The sequence below is a fragment of the Erpetoichthys calabaricus genome, chromosome 16 (assembly GCF_900747795.2).
Source record: "Erpetoichthys calabaricus chromosome 16, fErpCal1.3, whole genome shotgun sequence".
Taxonomy (NCBI): domain Eukaryota; kingdom Metazoa; phylum Chordata; class Cladistia; order Polypteriformes; family Polypteridae; genus Erpetoichthys; species Erpetoichthys calabaricus.
In genome coordinates this window covers 99,358,147-99,376,324 of record NC_041409.2, presented here as the reverse complement: position 1 = coordinate 99,376,324, position 18,178 = coordinate 99,358,147, and the positions used below count along the sequence as shown (strand labels likewise).

The window sequence follows — 18,178 nt, the reverse complement described above, 5'->3', positions numbered from 1 at the left end:
AGGCTCATAGAAACTGAATAATACCTAAAACTGTTAAATATAGACGTAGACAAATATTAAACATAAGTAACAGTACTGACATTAACAAAAGAATCAAAAATGAGCAAAAAAGACAAAAAGGAATTTAAACACAAGTCGGGGGGCGAGACCCTGTCTGAAACATGACACTGTGCAGGTCACAGCCTGCAGGTAGCAGTTTGGGGACTTGCTGCCTCTTCTGGGCTGGTCACTGAAGGTCCTGTCCTGCTTATTGTGGCTTATTTAAGAGGCCTTGCACCCTTGTTTCAGGTCTGCTACTGCAACTTTTAGCAATATTTTAAAATAAATATGTATAACGTGCATACAAACGTTAGAAGTATTAGGATCCGTGATTACAACGGTAATGAAGCAAGAGATTTGTCTTTCTTTATAGAAAGAGCACGAGAGCCATGTTTACTGAGATGACGGTGACTGGCAGACACAGATGCCAGCTGTTGTGATTTATATCTCATAAGTGGCCAAGGTGGGCAAGGCTAGCAGAAAAAGCCAGGGAAGCTGTCTTGAATCCCACCAGCCTGCCCATTGGAGGTCCACCCAAAAAAGCAGCCTAGTCCTCCACTTGAGTGGTTGGCTTCAAAAATGCACTTCACTCTCAGAGTTCAAGACATTCTGTAAAGTCCCAAAACACACTCAAAGTGCCCCACGAGAGAGAGAATCACCAACAACCCCTGGCTTGTGTACAGCAAGGCCACAGGAAATCTTCATGTAGGAGGATCCATTGAATGAATAGTGAAATTTTAAAAAAGGCTCCAAAGAGCAAACAAAAAAAATCAATAAAGGACTTGTCTTAAAGGCACTGCGAGACAAATGGGGTCCAAATCAAAAACCACAAGGAAATGAAAAGAAGAAAACAAGCTTCTGATCGAAACGCTTGTAACTGCGTCTTTTTCAGGTTCGCAAATTCAAACAGCTACTGAGTTGCTCCAGCATGAGTCAAACACGTAACAAAAGACATTTCTCTGCCCAGTAAGGTTTACGTTAAAGGTTTAGTGAAAATTTAAAAAGGAAAAATTCAGAAATGAGTTATTAACCGTGCAGAACAAAAGGGAAACGGGGGCTTTTTTCTCGGTTCCATGACAGTCTAAGCTTTCTCGTGTTAAGATTTCATAGGGGATCACTTGAGTACGTTCACTACATACATATTGGGGTGGGGGGGTTGAAACTGCCTGCCCAATGGCCTACCCAAACTGAACTTGGCTGTAGTCAGAGAGACCAGAAATAATTACAATACTCCATTTTCGGTTTAGCTTGTAGGGTTATAATAGAAACTCCCATTGCCTCTTCACTAATTGAAACGCAACTAAGAAAATCCTTCTGTCAGTTTAACTTGACTAACTAACTAACAAATGGCTCTTACGACACTAATAAAAGATTGAGTCTGTGTCCAGAAATAACTCCAAAATGAGTATCACATCACTCAAAATAGCAAGTAAATACGTAGTCCAATCGCAACCGGATGATTGGGTAGGCCAGTGAGGGCCCTGGCCTGTTTTTTGGGGCTGATTTTCAAGGCCACGCGCCCTTTTTTCCATGTTTTTAAATCCTTGTTATGACAAACCGCTGCTGACACTCTGACAAGCAATGGACCTCTGAGGGGCCGTCTCGCCCGCCGGAAATACACTGCACAAAAAACAAAAAAAAATGAAGGGAACGCTTAAATCACACATCGCATCGCAATCAAAGTGGTTAAACCTTGACTGAGTAAGGCTGCGTAATTCGTTGAGAAAAAAAAATGATGTGCCAACGGTCAGTGGAATGCAAAATCGCCAACCCACTGAGGGCTGACTCGACATCACACCAGACATCAAAAATTGAAATCCCAGGCTGATCCAAGTGGCGTGAATTTCATCACAGCAACTCCTAATGCGGCTCAGTAGACTCGTTTTTGAGGGAGAGATCAGAGCTACGTGTGTTTTAGAGGGTACCTGCTGATTGGCAGAGACATCACGACCACGTGTTCTTCTCCCCACGCGGGGTGCGCTCCCCTCAGAGCTGAACATGATCAGATACAGTGCCAACGTCTAACACTGGAGCGCATCTACCTTCTGATTGGCCAGAATTACATTTTTTTTTTTATTGATTTTTAAAGTTTGTCCTGTTCCCCTACTATGTGGGCGGAGCCATGGGGGACAGTTAGCAGTAAATATAACAATAATAATGAAAATTATATAAAAACAAAAAACACAAATTATAATAACAACACACGAGCAAGGAAGCAAACCTTAGCCCAGCGCTTCTCAAACTGTGGGGTGCACCCCCTGGGGGGGCATTGAAGCTGTACAAGGGGGGCGTCGAATAAATGAACAAGACATCAAAATTATTAGATCTAATGACTAATATGTGCCTGCTTTAAAGTGCGAGACGTATCAGTAACTGTTGCGAACATTCGGGTAACAGTAGATCAGGGAATAATGCGGCATGACTGCACCACATTGGCAGCGTAGCCAATATTGGCAAATTGAATTTAAATAATTTACTGCGTATTGGGTTATTTTCATGATACAACTAACTGAGGTATAATATTTGTCGGAATAGAATACGTTCGTCTCGCGCAGATTGACTTTATCGGTGTCCTCGTTTACAAGATTTTTAAAAATTAAAAAATATTTAATCGTTTTTTTTTTACATTAAAAAACAATTAAATAAGAATAAATAATTTATTCTTTGTTTTTGAGATTAGAATTACTACCAAAAACCACACAAGGCATTTTAACAGTTATTAAAGCACTTTAAAAAAAATAAATTGCAAATATTTCATTGAAGTTAGCCAAACATATACAAATCTTATGGAAGTAAAAATGATAGGATACGGCGACGCCGCACGAGTATCATACCTTTGTTAGTTGTATCCTGGGCTATTCTCATCTATCGTATATTATGCAGGGGCCGCAGAATTATTCCAGGTAGAAAAGGGGGGGGCGCGAAATACGAAAGTTTGAGAACCGCTGCCTTAGCCCTTAAAAAAGTGGGTTGAGAAATGAGGATGACAGGAAGAGGAAGCGTGAACCGAAACGAACGTTGAACCAGGAGATCGGTCCTGTCGATCATCACCACCGAAACGCTAATCGGAGAATTGCTAAAAGGAGAACAGAAGGAGAGAGTCGCAAACTCGGGAATCTGAAGGACAAGAAGTGAGCTACGCCTGCATGTAGGATTGTTTAACGAGGACATCCGCCAACTTACAGTAGATAACAACGTGTCTGATAAGTTGCTTTTTACTTTCTTGTATACGAAGTATAGGGAAAGTATTGGAAAATCGTCTAAAAATTCGATGTCGAGATTTTAATGAATCTCAACGTTTTAGACCTCCCCGAGTCTGAAAATGCCGTTTTTGGAATTATGTCTGTCTGTGTGTGTGTGTGTGTGTGTGTGTGTATAAACATGATAACTCGAGTACACTTTCACTTAGGTCAACCAAAATTTGGATACAAGTATTAGCTACAAGACGTAGATTTCTATCAACTTTTGGGCTATTTCTGCTAACCGGAAGTGGTACTTTATCTTGTGAAAAGATCAGACTCCACACACTCATAAAGGTTTGGGGCAGCCACCTGTGTATTATCCTTGGCTGCAATTGGTTTTGAAATTGCACAGAAGTGTCTGTGATGGAGTCCAAAAACAAACTGACTTGAGTTTGTAAAGATGGCGGTTTTAACTGTAAAGACAGGAAGTGACGTAAAGGATCCGGAAGTGACCTCTTGTGCCATCACAACCGGAAGTGACATTGTCCCAAGCGCCGGAAGTGACGTCTTCAGGGAGGAGTCAGACAGGTTTTCCCCGCGGCTGGTCTGCAGAGACAACAGGAGAAGGTTTAGTGCACCCTGCCACCCCCCCTGGCCTGGCGTGGAATTACCCTCATTTGGTCCATATAACGTCCTCCTATTCGCACGTGCGTGACAGCCTTTTATTCATGCAGCTGCAGAGTCTGATTTATTCAACTTTACTTTTATAATAATTGTTCATTATATTATTAATTTGGTTTGATTTGTTGTTGATGGTTCTTTAATGCACATAATATAAAAATATAATCCTTGTCTTGCAGTTTACTCCTCAAATATCCATCCCCATATCTGAGTCTTTGAGAAAGTCGAGGGGAGACCACTAACGATTTTTATATCGTCGTGTCGAGCACATTACTTACAATATTTCTGCAGACGTGTTCTGTAGCAAAAACTGTGGCAGAAAAATTACAATTACAATATACGGCCGAAAGTTTGCGACACCTGACCATCTCCCTACCAAGTTTGCTGGATACCCCATTGCCAAGTGACCCGCCGCTTTATGTCTCTACCTGCCTCCACTCTTCTTATTCCACAAGATTTTGGAGTGTGTTTGTGGGAATTTGTGTCCATTCAGTGAAAAGAGCGTTAATGAGGGTCAGGAATTGATGTATGAGACGGACTTTCACCCTGTCCAGGGATTGTCCCTGCCTTGCATCCTAAGCTTGCTGAGATAGGTTTCAGTTTCCCTACGACATTCCTTGGATAAGTGAGTAAGGAATTTGGATGGATGGATTGATGAATGTTGCACGATAAGACCAGGCCCCTGGTCGGTGTTCCAATTCATCCCAAAAGGTGTCCAGTAGGGCTGACGGCATTGCAGACCATTCAAGTTCCTCCATGTCTTTATGGGCCACAGGGGCACAGTCGTGTTGGAACAGGAAAAGGGCCTTTAAGAACCTGTTGGCACCAAGTTCTCTCTGTTGTAGTATTAACAGTGGAACCAAGGGGCCCCATCCAAACCCTGCCATTGTCCCTCCTCCACCAACCTTTACAGTAGGCGCTGTGCAGTCTGGCATCCCCTAAATCCAGATTTCTCAGTCAGACTGCCAGATAATGAAGCAGGATTTCTCACTCCAGAAGGTACGTTTCAACTACTCCAGAGCAACAGCGGCACAGTTGTTCCAGAAGGAGTATGGCACTCTGTTGTGAGTGATGGCACATAGGGTAGACCATTGTTATGCACTTCAGCACTTGGTGGCCCCATTGTGCAAGTTCGCTTGGTCTAACACTTGATGGCTGAGTTGCTGTTGCTCCTCGATGGTTCCACTTTACAATAATAGCAGAGCAGAGGTTTCACACACTGACTTGTGGCAAAGGTGACGTCCAATACAGTGCCACGTTTAAAGTCGCTGAACTCATCAGGGACTACCCATTCTACTGGCACACGACTCTCCTTCATTTCATTAGCAAACTGAATTTCCAATGAAAATGAATCACGTGATTCTCCTACATTGGATTTGTGAACAAGTCATATGACTCATGTTTGTTTGCCGTGCCAATGAGCCACATGGTTCTCATCCTCTCGATTCATAAACCGAAACATTACCTGTAAATAAGTCAGGTGATCCTCAAAAATGTAATCAGTGAACAAAGCTCATGATTCTTTTGTCGTGTGATTTGTGAACCGACTCTTTACCCAGCAATGAATTCTCATTCATTTGATTCGTGAACTGAGTCATAACCCAAGGATGAGTTCCATGATTCTCATTTCATTTGATTTGCGAACGAGTCACACGATTCTTGTTCATTTGATTCGTGAACTGAGTCATTACCCGAGAACATGTTAGTCACACGATTCTTGTTCATTTGATTCATGAACTGAGTCATTACCCGAGAACATGTGAGTCACACGATTCTTGTTCATTTGATTCATGAACTGAGTCATTACCCGAGAACATGTGAGTCACACGATTCTTGTTCATTTGATTCGTGAACTGAGTCATTACCCGAGAACATGTGAGTCACACGATTCTTGTTCATTTGATTTGTGAACTGAGTCATTACCCGAGAACATGTTAGTCACACGATTCTTGTTCATTTGATTTGTGAACTGAGTCATTACCCGAGAACATGTGAGTCACACGATTCTTGTTCATTTGATTCATGAACTGAGTCATTACCCGAGAACATGTTAGTCACACGATTCTTGTTCATTTGATTCGTGAACTGAGTCATTACCCGAGAACATGTTAGTCACACGATTCTTGTTCATTTGATTCATGAACTGAGTCATTACCCGAGAACATGTTAGTCACACGATTCTTGTTCATTTGATTCATGAACTGAGTCATTACCCGAGAACATGTTAGTCACACGATTCTTGTTCATTTGATTCGTGAACTGAGTCATTACCCGAGAACATGTTAGTCACACGATTCTTGTTCATTTGATTCATGAACTGAGTCATTACCCGAGAACATGTGAGTCACACGATTCTTGTTCATTTGATTCGTGAACTGAGTCATTACCCGAGAACGAGTCACATGATTCTCGTTAACTGACGATTCTCAAACTCAATGCCTTATTCTAATTATGTATTTTCAACATATTGTGATGGTCCCTGCTTTCGAGGAGGTAAATAGTATACGTTTTAGATTTAACAGAATGTTATTTAATAAATATAAATTACATATTGTAATTTAATGAATAATAATTTCTGAGTCATTCAAGTGGGGACCCCCTTCTCTCCCCCCCCCCACCTACCTAGAATGGGTTGGGTTTTTTTAATTTCTTGATGAATTAAACAAATCAAATGACTTGAGTTACTTAGTCATGTGGTTTGAAAGAATCAAGTCAGCAGACTGAGTTGAAATGGCCTGCTCTTTATTTAACCCCCCCAGCCTAAAAGGTCGCCGACAGTAATGGTGACAGGAAAATCGTAATCTTGTCACGCATCCCCCAATTTAAACTAAATGAAGTTCCTTCGAATAAACGGACTCTCCTAATAAAATCTGAAAAGTCACTGAAATTGTAGGAGGAGGATGATCTTTAAACATTGTCCACATCAGAGTATGCGAATAACGCAAGACCACCATACAGTCCGCGCAGGACGGTGGTGAGGAACGGCGCTGGACGATGTTTTGCTTCACTGGAAGCCCACCTGAGAGCCGCCCCTATGTTGAATCAGATGAGCCTTAAGCAGGGTGGTCCCGTTGCCATGTCGATCGTTGATTTTGCTGCGTCTGTGTCTCCTACGCTACGCCACTTTGACGATTATTATTGCTGTTGATGGATTATTGTCTGTGTTGTAGCCCTCCAACTCTTTTTGCCCCCCCCCATGCCAGTTTTTGACTCCTCCCGTGAATATTTTGTAGAATGGGGGCTCAAAAACAAAGTCCACTTTTACCCCCCCCCCCCAGTTTAAACCCGTGCTGACAGTTGGCCCACATTCCCCATGTAGACTCACCGCTCGATCTTCACCTTCACTCTTCGTCGGGCCGAGTGTGTGCTCAGCGCGCTCTGTGATTTGGTGTTGTGATCCGCTCTGAGGAGACATTGCAGGTAAGCATTTCATTGTTCTGAGCACACGTGACAAGAAACCTGACATGAGGCCTCCTCCCAGTACTCCCACTGCTAACTGGTATTACGGTGTGACTGTAATGAGAATGGATGTCTCGGCGTGTTTTTCTGATTGCCTTCTTCTTTTTTCCGACTCTGCTTTCTCTCCTTCTCTCCGCCAGCATGCTGGACTTTGAGTTGGACTACCAGGAGCTCTGGGATTGGCTGACTGACATGGAATCCATAATGATGGACAGCCACGACCTGATGATGTCAGAGGAGCAGCAGCAGCATCTCTACAAGGTTAGTTGGCCGCATGGCGTCCATGCTTTTATTTATTTATTTTATTTATTTTTTTACCTTAGCTTTGGGGGAAAAATCTGATTAGCCTGACAAGTCAAAGCCCCCCCCCAATCCGCTGTTGGAGGACAACTCCACGTTCCTCGTCCGCATCACGGCGTCTATTACAATTCCCTTCCTGGCTCCCCAGTCTCATTTCCATCTCCTGCTTGTCAGCAGCCTGAGCCGACATCATAATTGCCAGAAAGTTCCCTTTATCACATTCCATTAGGTGTAATTTCATAAAAGAACAAAGATTCCTCTCCAGACGAACGGAAAAAACAAAAAGGGGAGCGGCGCTCGTAAACAGACGGCAAGCAAATGGAAGGAGAGGCGTTTTGATTCGCAGGGGGGTCCGTCCTTCAGATGTTTCTCTGAGGCCGAGTGGGCCGGGGAGCGGCGGAGAGAAGGGACGGAGGTCCGCCAGGATTGTAGCGCACCGCTCTGCCCGCCAGACCGATGCAAGGCTCGTCTCGGTGAATTTTTATTAGTGGAAGATAAAGCCGGCGATATTGTGTTAAGTCAATATGTCCGTCTGTGATTAAAACAAACTGATGTTGGGCTCCCGTGTTGATTCCATGCCCTGCTCTTCCTAATAAACTCGTATCACAATGCGGCTGCCTAACATCAGACTGATGAAAAGGAAAATTTGGAAGTCCTTTCGCAGGCCGCACGTTATCTCCTGATGCTGGGAATTTTATTATGGGGGAGTTGGGTGGCAGTGGTGGTGGGGGGGGGGGGGGTGCGGATTTGTGCCGAGGTGTCAGCGGCAGTAAATCAACCTCATTTAGGCTATTTTTATTGTACGCATTCTGACACTCGTCATCCTTGAATTGCTTTGAGCATATGGCATATTTCAAAGAGCAGATTGTGAATCATAAAGAAATAAAATTAATAACCACCTTCAGAACTGGAAACAGCATAATGACAGGAAACAACTACCCCCTAGCATTTTCTTCCGAAATTTTCATTTCCAAACCACAAAGGTTGCAGTCAAGGTCAAAACTAATCTTCTCTCACATCCCAGATATTGACCTTATCATTAGTCATTTGTAAGCGCGAAACTTTGAGGCGGCGGCGGACCCCGCACAGCGTGGGCTTCTCTCGGCTCGCTTGACTCGCTGGCCCTGAAGCCTCACGGCCGGCACGCTGGACACTCCGGCGTCCCGCTGATAGACTGGTGGTGGGCCCCGGACCTGCACCCCCTTCACCGCCTGCTGCTTCGGCCCGCGGCACAAAGGCGCTTTATGGTGTGGATGTGGCACACTTACCCATTAGAGCCTGGCACCTGGCATGTATGCTGTGTAGGTACTGCGTGTGTGCTGAAGGCGAGTGTGCTCTGAGTGTGAATACACATCTTCTATTTGTACATGTATTCTGTAAGTGTGTGTGTGTGCAATCTCTGTGTCAATGTCCTCTTTGTGTGTCTGTGTGTGTACATGTTGACCTGTGTGTGTGTGTGTGTGTGTGTGTGTGTGTGTGTGCACTCTGGGTATGTGTGTGCTGTGTTGGTGCTCTGAGTGTGAATACACATCTTCTATTTGTGCATGTATTCTGTAAGTGTGTGTGTGTGTGTACTTGCACACTTCTGCCATGTCTGATGATGCTGTACATTCGTGTTATTTATGCTTCACTCTGCGTCAGACTCACAAATTGTGTTGTTTCTTTCGCTTATGAAGTGACATTTAGGATGAGACAAACAGGTTGATGGATACGGAGGACACTAAATAAAAAACACAGAGAGAAAAATGAAAAGCACCGTATCAAACAGATCACTGGTGAATACAGCGTGTATAACAGGTACAACAAAGGCACTGTATGAAACAGGTCCATGTGAAAGGCACTATATAAATGGTACGTACAGCCATGGGCAGTTACCTCCTAGCTGCTGTGCTGTGCGCGGACTCAGTCTGATCAGTGCTCGGTACTTCAGAAAATAAATACATAGGAAGGGCGCGGGATACAATGGATACACAGGTAGTGAGATTTAAAAAGAACGAAATAAATGGAGCAGATTTAAAATGGTCCACGTATTAGACAGAAATAGATATGAATGGTGCTTAAAAGAAATGAGTTGGCTGGATGAATATGAGAGAGAGAAAGAGAGAGAAAGAGAGAGGTTAGGAGCATTGTGACACTAAAAAACTGACATGAAAGGCACTTTGTAAAAGGTAAGTAGCCATATAAAATAAATGGATGGATACGTATGAAGGGCACTGTGGATAGGCAGATAGGTGGATGAAAGGCACTATATGATAGATAGATAGGTAATTGTGCAATATAAAAGATTAAATAAATAAATATGGAGTGTACTCTACAACAGGTGTAACAACATTCCCATTTTTCTTTGTAACTGATAGATTGGATGTAAAAAGTGGTAAACAGAGAGATGGATAGACAGATCTGAAAGGCCCTATAGAGAAGTGCGCCGATGTCTTACATTTTATGACTCAGTGTGGTTGCCGATCACCAGGCTTCACAGTCATGCAGATGCTTTACAAGATGTATTAATTTTTTATCGTGTTGCTTGTTGGAGCACTAGGAGACCTCGATCAATAGCCTCTCAAATCTGTTCACTCATGTTAACACTGCTCTGAGCTCAGAGGGCTGTCTGTCTATCCAGAACTTTCTGCATTTTAAGCAGGTCAGTACTTTTGTACACCATCACTGTGACTGCAGATTTTACTTAACTGGATGAGCAAGAAGGCAAAGACGGATGAAGTTACTGACATCTATCTATCTATCTATCTATCTATCTATCTATCTATCTATCTATCTATCTATCTATCTATCTATCTATCTATCTATCTATCTGTGTATTATATAGTGCCTTTCATCTATCTATCTATCTATCTATCTATCTATCTATCTATCTATCTATCTATCTATCTATCTATCTATCATATAGTGCCTTTCATCTATCTATCTATCTATCTATCTATCTATCTATCTATCTATCTATCTATCTATCTATCTATCTATCATATATTGCATTTCATCTATCTATCTATCTATCTATCTATCTATCTATCTATCTATCTATCTATCTATCTATCTATCATATAGTGCCTTTCATCTATCTATCTATCTATCTATCTATCTATCTATCTATCTATCTATCTATCTATCTATCTATCTATCTATCATATAGTGCCTTTCATCTATCTATCTATCTATCTATCTATCTATCTATCTATCTATCTATCTATCTATCTATCTATCATATAGTGCCTTTCATCTATCTATCTATCTATCTATCTATCTATCTATCTATCTATCTATCTATCATATATTGCATTTCATCTATCTATCTATCTATCTATCTATCTATCTATCTATCTATCTATCTATCTATCTATCTATCTATCTATCTGTGTATTATATAGTGCCTTTCATCTATCTATCTATCTATCTATCTATCTATCTATCTATCTATCTATCTATCTATCTATCTATCTATCTATCTATCATATAGTGCCTTTCATCTATCTATCTATCTATCTATCTATCTATCTATCTATCTATCTATCATATATTGCATTTCATCTATCTATCTATCTATCTATCTATCTATCTATCTATCTATCTATCTATCTATCTATCTATCTATCTATCATATAGTGCCTTTCATCTATCTATCTATCTATCTATCTATCTATCTATCTATCTATCTATCTATCTATCTATCTATCTATCTATCTATCATATAGTGCCTTTCATCTATCTATCTATCTATCTATCTATCTATCTATCTATCTATCTATCTATCTATCTATCTATCTATCTATCTATCTATCATATAGTGCCTTTCATCTATCTATCTATCTATCTATCTATCTATCTATCTATCTATCTATCTATCTATCTATCTATCTATCTATCATATAGTGCCTTTCATCTATCTATCTATCTATCTATCTATCTATCTATCTATCTATCTATCTATCTATCTATCTATCTATCATATAGTGCCTTTCATCTATCTATCTATCTATCTATCTATCTATCTATCTATCTATCTATCATATATTGCATTTCTATCTATCTATCTATCTATCTATCTATCTATCTATCTATCTATCTATCTATCTATCTATCTATCATATAGTGCCTTTCATCTATCTATCTATCTATCTATCTATCTATCTATCTATCTATCTATCTATCTATCTATCTATCTATCTATCATATAGTGCCTTTCATCTATCTATCTATCTATCTATCTATCTATCTATCTATCTATCTATCTATCTATCTATCTATCTATCTATCTATCTATCTATCATATAGTGCCTTTCATCTATCTATCTATCTATCTATCTATCTATCTATCTATCTATCTATCTATCTATCTATCTATCTATCATATATTGCATTTCATCTATCTATCTATCTATCTATCTATCTATCTATCTATCTATCTATCTATCTATCTATCTATCTATCTATCATATAGTGCCTTTCATCTATCTATCTATCTATCTATCTATCTATCTATCTATCTATCTATCTATCTATCTATCTATCTATCTATCTATCTATCTATCATATAGTGCATTTCATCTATCTATCTATCTATCTATCTATCTATCTATCTATCTATCTATCTATCTATCTATCATATAGTGCCTTTCATCTATCTATCTATCTATCTATCTATCTATCTATCTATCTATCTATCTATCTATCTATCTATCTATCTATCTATCTATCTAAGTCTGTTTGTCTGTCATCCCACTACTCTGGTGGTCCATCCCTCTGTCTGTCTTGTGTAGAACCAGACCCTGTCCTGACTGGTGAGATGGCGTGGCACGTGTTTCAGGGAGTTGGTCTGTAAAATGCCCGAGTGAAGGCTGCCCTGATGGTGGTCGCTGCCCAGATGTCTTGCTGAGGTGCCAGTTACGTCATGACTTCTGCACAGCCCTCCATACACGCACTTCTTCCCGGCTATGTATATATGCCGTATATTATACAGCGCCTTTCACGTGTCTGTCTTCCTGTGACCCCAGGAATTCGTTTGTCAGTCTTTATGGTGGTGCCAATTGCAGGAAGCGAAGCGGCAGGTGTAATAAGAGCAGCGATCAACCAAACTTAAGTGTTCCTCTGTCATACACAGAATGTCGGCACTGGTCTGCCGCCCCAGAGCTGTCTGTGACTTTCACCGGACTCGTATAATAAAAAACCCGTTAAGTGACCTGCGTGTGACGTGACGCGCTCTCCCCCAGCCCCGTCCAGACCACCGCAGCAGGTGGCATGGCCGCCCGTGCCCGGTCCTATTGGCAGATATTGTGGCGAAGCGCATTCAGGCTGCACAAGCTGACAACGGGGGACCTGCCTGTCGTGTACCACACGGGACCTGCCGGTGTGAGTGACAGTGAGACGGGATTCGGTGATAAAGCTGCAGCAAAGCAGATAACTACTGGGATGTGGAGACACGCCGGCTTAGAATATCTGAAATGAGGCGATGATAGGATTTGGTTCCGCCATATCCAGCAGCTCGATGTGCTTTGAAACTTTCCATTTCTGTGGTATTTTGTATTCTGCATGTTGAATATGAAGCGAAGATTTATTTAATTATTTATTTATTTATTATTTTTTGTGATCTGATGTTATGTCAGCTCGTAAAATGAAAGCCGCCGTTCCGCGCCTACCGTATTTCCTGGTATAGAAGACCCGCTGCGAGTGCGCGGACAACGACAGACGGCACCTTCGGGGGGTCTGCGCCTTCAGGAGTCCACAAGACCTCCGCTGTTTACCGGGCCTTGGCCATTAAGCTTCCAGGTTAAAGATTTCACATCTGAATTTGTATGAAGTGCCACCAAGCTGAGGGTAAAAAGCCATTTGTCAGGCGGAACTTTGAAATCGAGGACGAAATGTGAAGAATTTGTTGCTGTTGTGCCGCAAGATGCACGCTAAGCCATCAGTTTGTTTATTGCCCCAAATGAAGGTCTTCTTAAAAATAAAAGCAAATGGCTATAATTATATGTCAGCATCTAATTATAATTACTAAAAGCCACAGATGTCGACAATCTTACTGTCTAGTGGATAGCCTAATTGGCTTTTAAATGGGTGCTTTTGATTTTTAACTAAATTGTAATTTTAACTAATTGTATTCACTCATCTCCGCGCTATTCACTGTTCGGCGGCTAATAGTTATCTTGACAAATTGCTTCTGGAAACTCGGAGTGGCGACTGGTGACGCTGCCTCGCCACTGATTTCGGGGCTTTTGTGACTTCTGAGAGTTCCAGCTGAAGCTGCCGGAGCTGAAGAGAAGCCCACCGGACGCTCGGCCTCAACTCCTCGCCCACCCAGCTAGCCGGTGCTTTCAGAGCGTTCCCTCCGCCCCCGACACAACAAGCCTCTGACAAGCGTCCCCTGACAGGTCTTCTGCCGCCGAAGCCCCCTTTCTTCTCCCCAGGGTGAGCCTACGCTGCTCTCCGTGTCTCCTGTCCTGCTCTGCGAGCTGCGACCCTGAGTGGATCAAACGAGCCATGGCAAGAGTGGCCTTCATTTGCATGGCTCCCAGACAGGCCTGTCGTTCTCAGAGCTGACAGGAAATCGCTGTCGTTGTCACCTCACTGTGTGGCAGGACACGGCCATGTGACCGCTCTCCCTGTTGTCCCCCACGCCTTCTCCAGGGGCTGCAGGAGAGAGGCCCAAATGTGAAACGGAAGGTGGGTTTGTGGCAAAGCGGGGAGGGTGGAGTGATTTGGACAGCATTGGGTGACATGCAGGAGCAGATCCGGTACGAGATGCCAGTCCACCACAGGGCACACTTGCTCACGCCGGACTAAACTGGACCCACCAGTTCCATTTCATTTCATGGATATTAGAAGTAGAACAGAAGTCTCACTCACTCATTTATGGTTGACTGAACTCACTGAGCCGACTCTATAAGATCACAGCTGAGGGCATCGGCATTCAGGCTCACCCAAAGAAATCAGGGAGGAAAAGTCCAGTGAAAAAAAAAAAATACACGGACATACTGGGAGAGCATGGAGACCCCACACAGTCCAGGAGTGGGCCGGGATTTGGAGCTGTGTGGAGCACAATGTGGACAATACAGCGAGTGTGTGTGTGTGTGTGTAATTAAAGAGAGAGCGCACATCTACAGTATATACCTATGGTACTCATTTTTATATAATGCTTTTCATATCTTTCTATCAATGTAATATATATATATATATATATATACTGTATATTTACAGCATCTTTCACGTATGTCTATCAATCACATAGCACCTTTTCAATGTACCTATTGTATAGTGCCTTTGATATTTATATATCTATCTATTATACAATATCTTTCATATATATCTATTAGATAGATAGATAGATAGATTATATAGCACCTTTCATATAGTGCCTTTCACATGCATCTAGCTGTCTATTATATAGTGTCAGTCATATCTGCCAACCTATTGTATTCTGTCTTTCATATCTATCTTGTATATAGCACCTTTCACATCTGTTATATAGTGCCTTGTACTTTCATCTATATTGCCTTTCACATTTACCTATTATTTAGTACCTTTCACATCTTTGTATCTATTATCTAGCTTGTTTGATATATATCTAGACATTTGGTATACAGTGTCTTTCATATCTATCTATACAGCACCTTTCACATATATCTATACAATTATATTCCACCTTCCACACTGATATATCTATTATATAGCGCCTTTCATATTTTTGTATCTCTCCTTCTGTCTATCCTGTGTTCACTACATAAATGAGTGTACTGTACCCATAAAGCACTGTGGCATCAGCAGCAGTTTGTAAAGGCACTATACATACAGTATAAATGAGTGTACTGTACCCCTAAAACTCCATGGCCGGAAGGGGGGGTTGTTTGTATGCGATTGCCTTACTATGGAGAGGCATTATATAAATGTAAAATGTCCATAAAACACCGTTCATTCTAAAAAGGCACTATATAAAAGTGAGTGTACTATACTCATAAGACAAGGTGGCCTAGAGTTCATTGTGAAGAGTCACTATATAAATGAGCGTACTGTACCCATAAAACACCATGGCATCAGGGTCACTCTGAAGTGGCGCTATATTAGAAAGAGTGTATTCTATCCATAGAACATCTTGGCCAAGAAGAGAGTTACTATGGAAAGTCACCGTATAAACGTATAATGGCTATTAAACACCTCATAATGGAAAGGCACTATATAGCAGCCAGTGTACTATACCCATAAAACACCTTGGGCTGGGGTTTACTTTGAAAGGGCATTACATACAAGTGAGTGTGCTGTACCCATAAAACACCCTAGGCGGGAGTTCCCTATGGACAGGCGCTATATTAAACGACTGTTCTGCCAGGTCAGTCAGTCCCCCGCTGGTGCACATATTGCACTGTAGATGCTGCTGCCTCATTGTCTGTTGTCTTCAGTACTTGGAAAGCACTATAGGACGGGGATCTCTGCAAAAAGGCGCTATATAATGCAGTGTTTGCCCCTCACTATCACCATACCCTCGGGCCGCTGACAGACTGGTATGAACTTTAATTTACTTGTTCTGTTCACATCGGGGCGCCATACATCAGTTTGGGCACACAAAGCGGCTGTGTGTCTCCGGGACGCTGGCCTCGCTCATGTTTCCCTGGCAACGGGGTTTCACTTCCAAAGTAGACAAAAGTTTTTTTTTTTTTTTTTTTGACCATTAATAAAAGTCTTCCGGGACGGCTTGCAACCATTGGTGCTACTTGGCAGGAATCGGGTTGGCTGTTCATTTAAATAAATGTGGGCATCACCCCCCAAAGACGAGCAGAATGACTCTTGTGTGTATTTTGATGATTTTTTTTTTTTAAGAAATTGAATTTAAAGAAAACGGTAATAAAAGAGCGGCACGGCTGAGCCCCCCGCCAGTGCCCATGACAGGTATGTCTTGCCAACCAGCCTGTGATTTTTTTTTTTTTTTTTTTTTTATCTGCCAGTTTCAGGTTGATTAGTTGGCTTGTGCTGGCACCCTGTCATATTCTGACACAAACACTTATTCAGGGGGCTTAGGGTGGCCAAGGTGTGGGGGGGGGGCTCTTGGGACGCTTTCCAAATCTTCATTCCTGGAGGGACAGGACAGCGTAGACTGCACGCAGAGCAACAGAGATCCGTTAGACGCCTGGCGTTAGTGGCATGCAGTTGAGCACAGACACTGGGCACCACAAGCATGCCAGGCTTTAATGGGAGACTTGTTTTATTTTTTTAATGGACAGGAAAGAAAGTGGAATAATGGAGACACACAAACGCTGGGAATTAGGGCCCAAACACAAATGGATATAAAAACCCAAATTTAGTGTCCAGTTGGGCACACGCTGGTAGCGCCGGCACAATGCATGCAGTGTTAGAGCTTACCACACTCTGGGGGCATGGAGGCCAGATGTTAACCGAATGCCAAAATGAAAAAAGAGAACTTGACGGAAGAAGACGGAGGAATTGCAACAATTCCAGCACAGCTGGCAGGGGTTCGGCATATTGGGGGCTATTCCTACATCTATGTTCACTACTTCCCGGGAACATTAATAATGCGTTCCCAGCTCATCAGAAGACCCCCCCCAGTATTTTACCCAAAATTCTCTCAACTTCTCAGTCTTATGCTTTGGACCTGTCTTGGCCAATTTTTTTTTTCTGTAGGTTCTTAGAGGCTTCAAGGAATATTAAAACATGAGGATTGGTTCATGCCTTGTGCCCTGTGTTGGCTGGGATTGGCTCCAGCAGACCCCCGTGACCCTGTGTTTCGGATTCAGCGGGTTGGAAAATGGATGGATGGACATCATGTGGTATTAAATTATCCACGAGCAAATGTCATTGAATTATTTTTTATTGCTAAGTACATCGCGTGGAACTTCAACATTGTGTGAGTGTGTTGCCAAGGTGTGCTGCACTGTTGCTAAGCAACACCCCCACCAGGACGACATTATGTGTTCTGAAGCCGAATTCGGTGCAGCATCCGATATTCCGGATCCAACAGTCCGTCATCTTCAGGGCCAACACCTGTTGATTTTTAATTCACGCCGACTCTCGTTACCAGATGTCAGAATTTTGGTGGATTTACGCCTTTTGGTTATTGTACGGTTTTTGAGATTTTGGTGTCCGTTCACCTTCAGGTTGTCAGTTTCTGACCGTCCCATTTTGGGATTATTGTTTAAATTCCAGGGTGTGTACACATAGTAAGGAGGGTCGTTTGATTTCGTTACTTGGATCTTTGACATGGTGTGACTGCGTTGCTGAAATGAGCTGCTCTGCTTCTAGGGATTGTCTCCCACAAGGTGCTATATGGCACATCAGGGATCCTTTGCTTTATAACCTCGAAAAGCATTCAGTGCGGCGTCCGAGATTCCGGATCTAACAGTCAAACAACTTCAGGGTAGATGCCTGTTGATTTTTAATTCACGCCGACTCTTGTTACTGGATGTCAGAATTTTGGTGTTTTTACACCTTTTGGTTATTGTACAGTTTTTGAGATTTTGGTGTCAGTTCACCTTCAGGTTGTCATCTTCTGACTGTCCCAT

General features: G+C 42.2%; 1 protein-coding gene across 2 annotated transcripts in view; it reads left to right on the top strand.

Moving 5' to 3' along the window:
• The window catches only part of akap6 (A kinase (PRKA) anchor protein 6), a 364,472-nt gene that overhangs the window by 233,172 nt on the left and 113,122 nt on the right, over positions 1-18,178 (top strand). For both annotated transcript variants that reach the window (XM_028821579.2, XM_051919705.1), the window contains exon 9: positions 7,502-7,622. In XM_028821579.2, the coding sequence (XP_028677412.2) occupies positions 7,502-7,622 (121 nt within the window). The remainder of the gene's footprint in view (positions 1-7,501; positions 7,623-18,178) is intronic.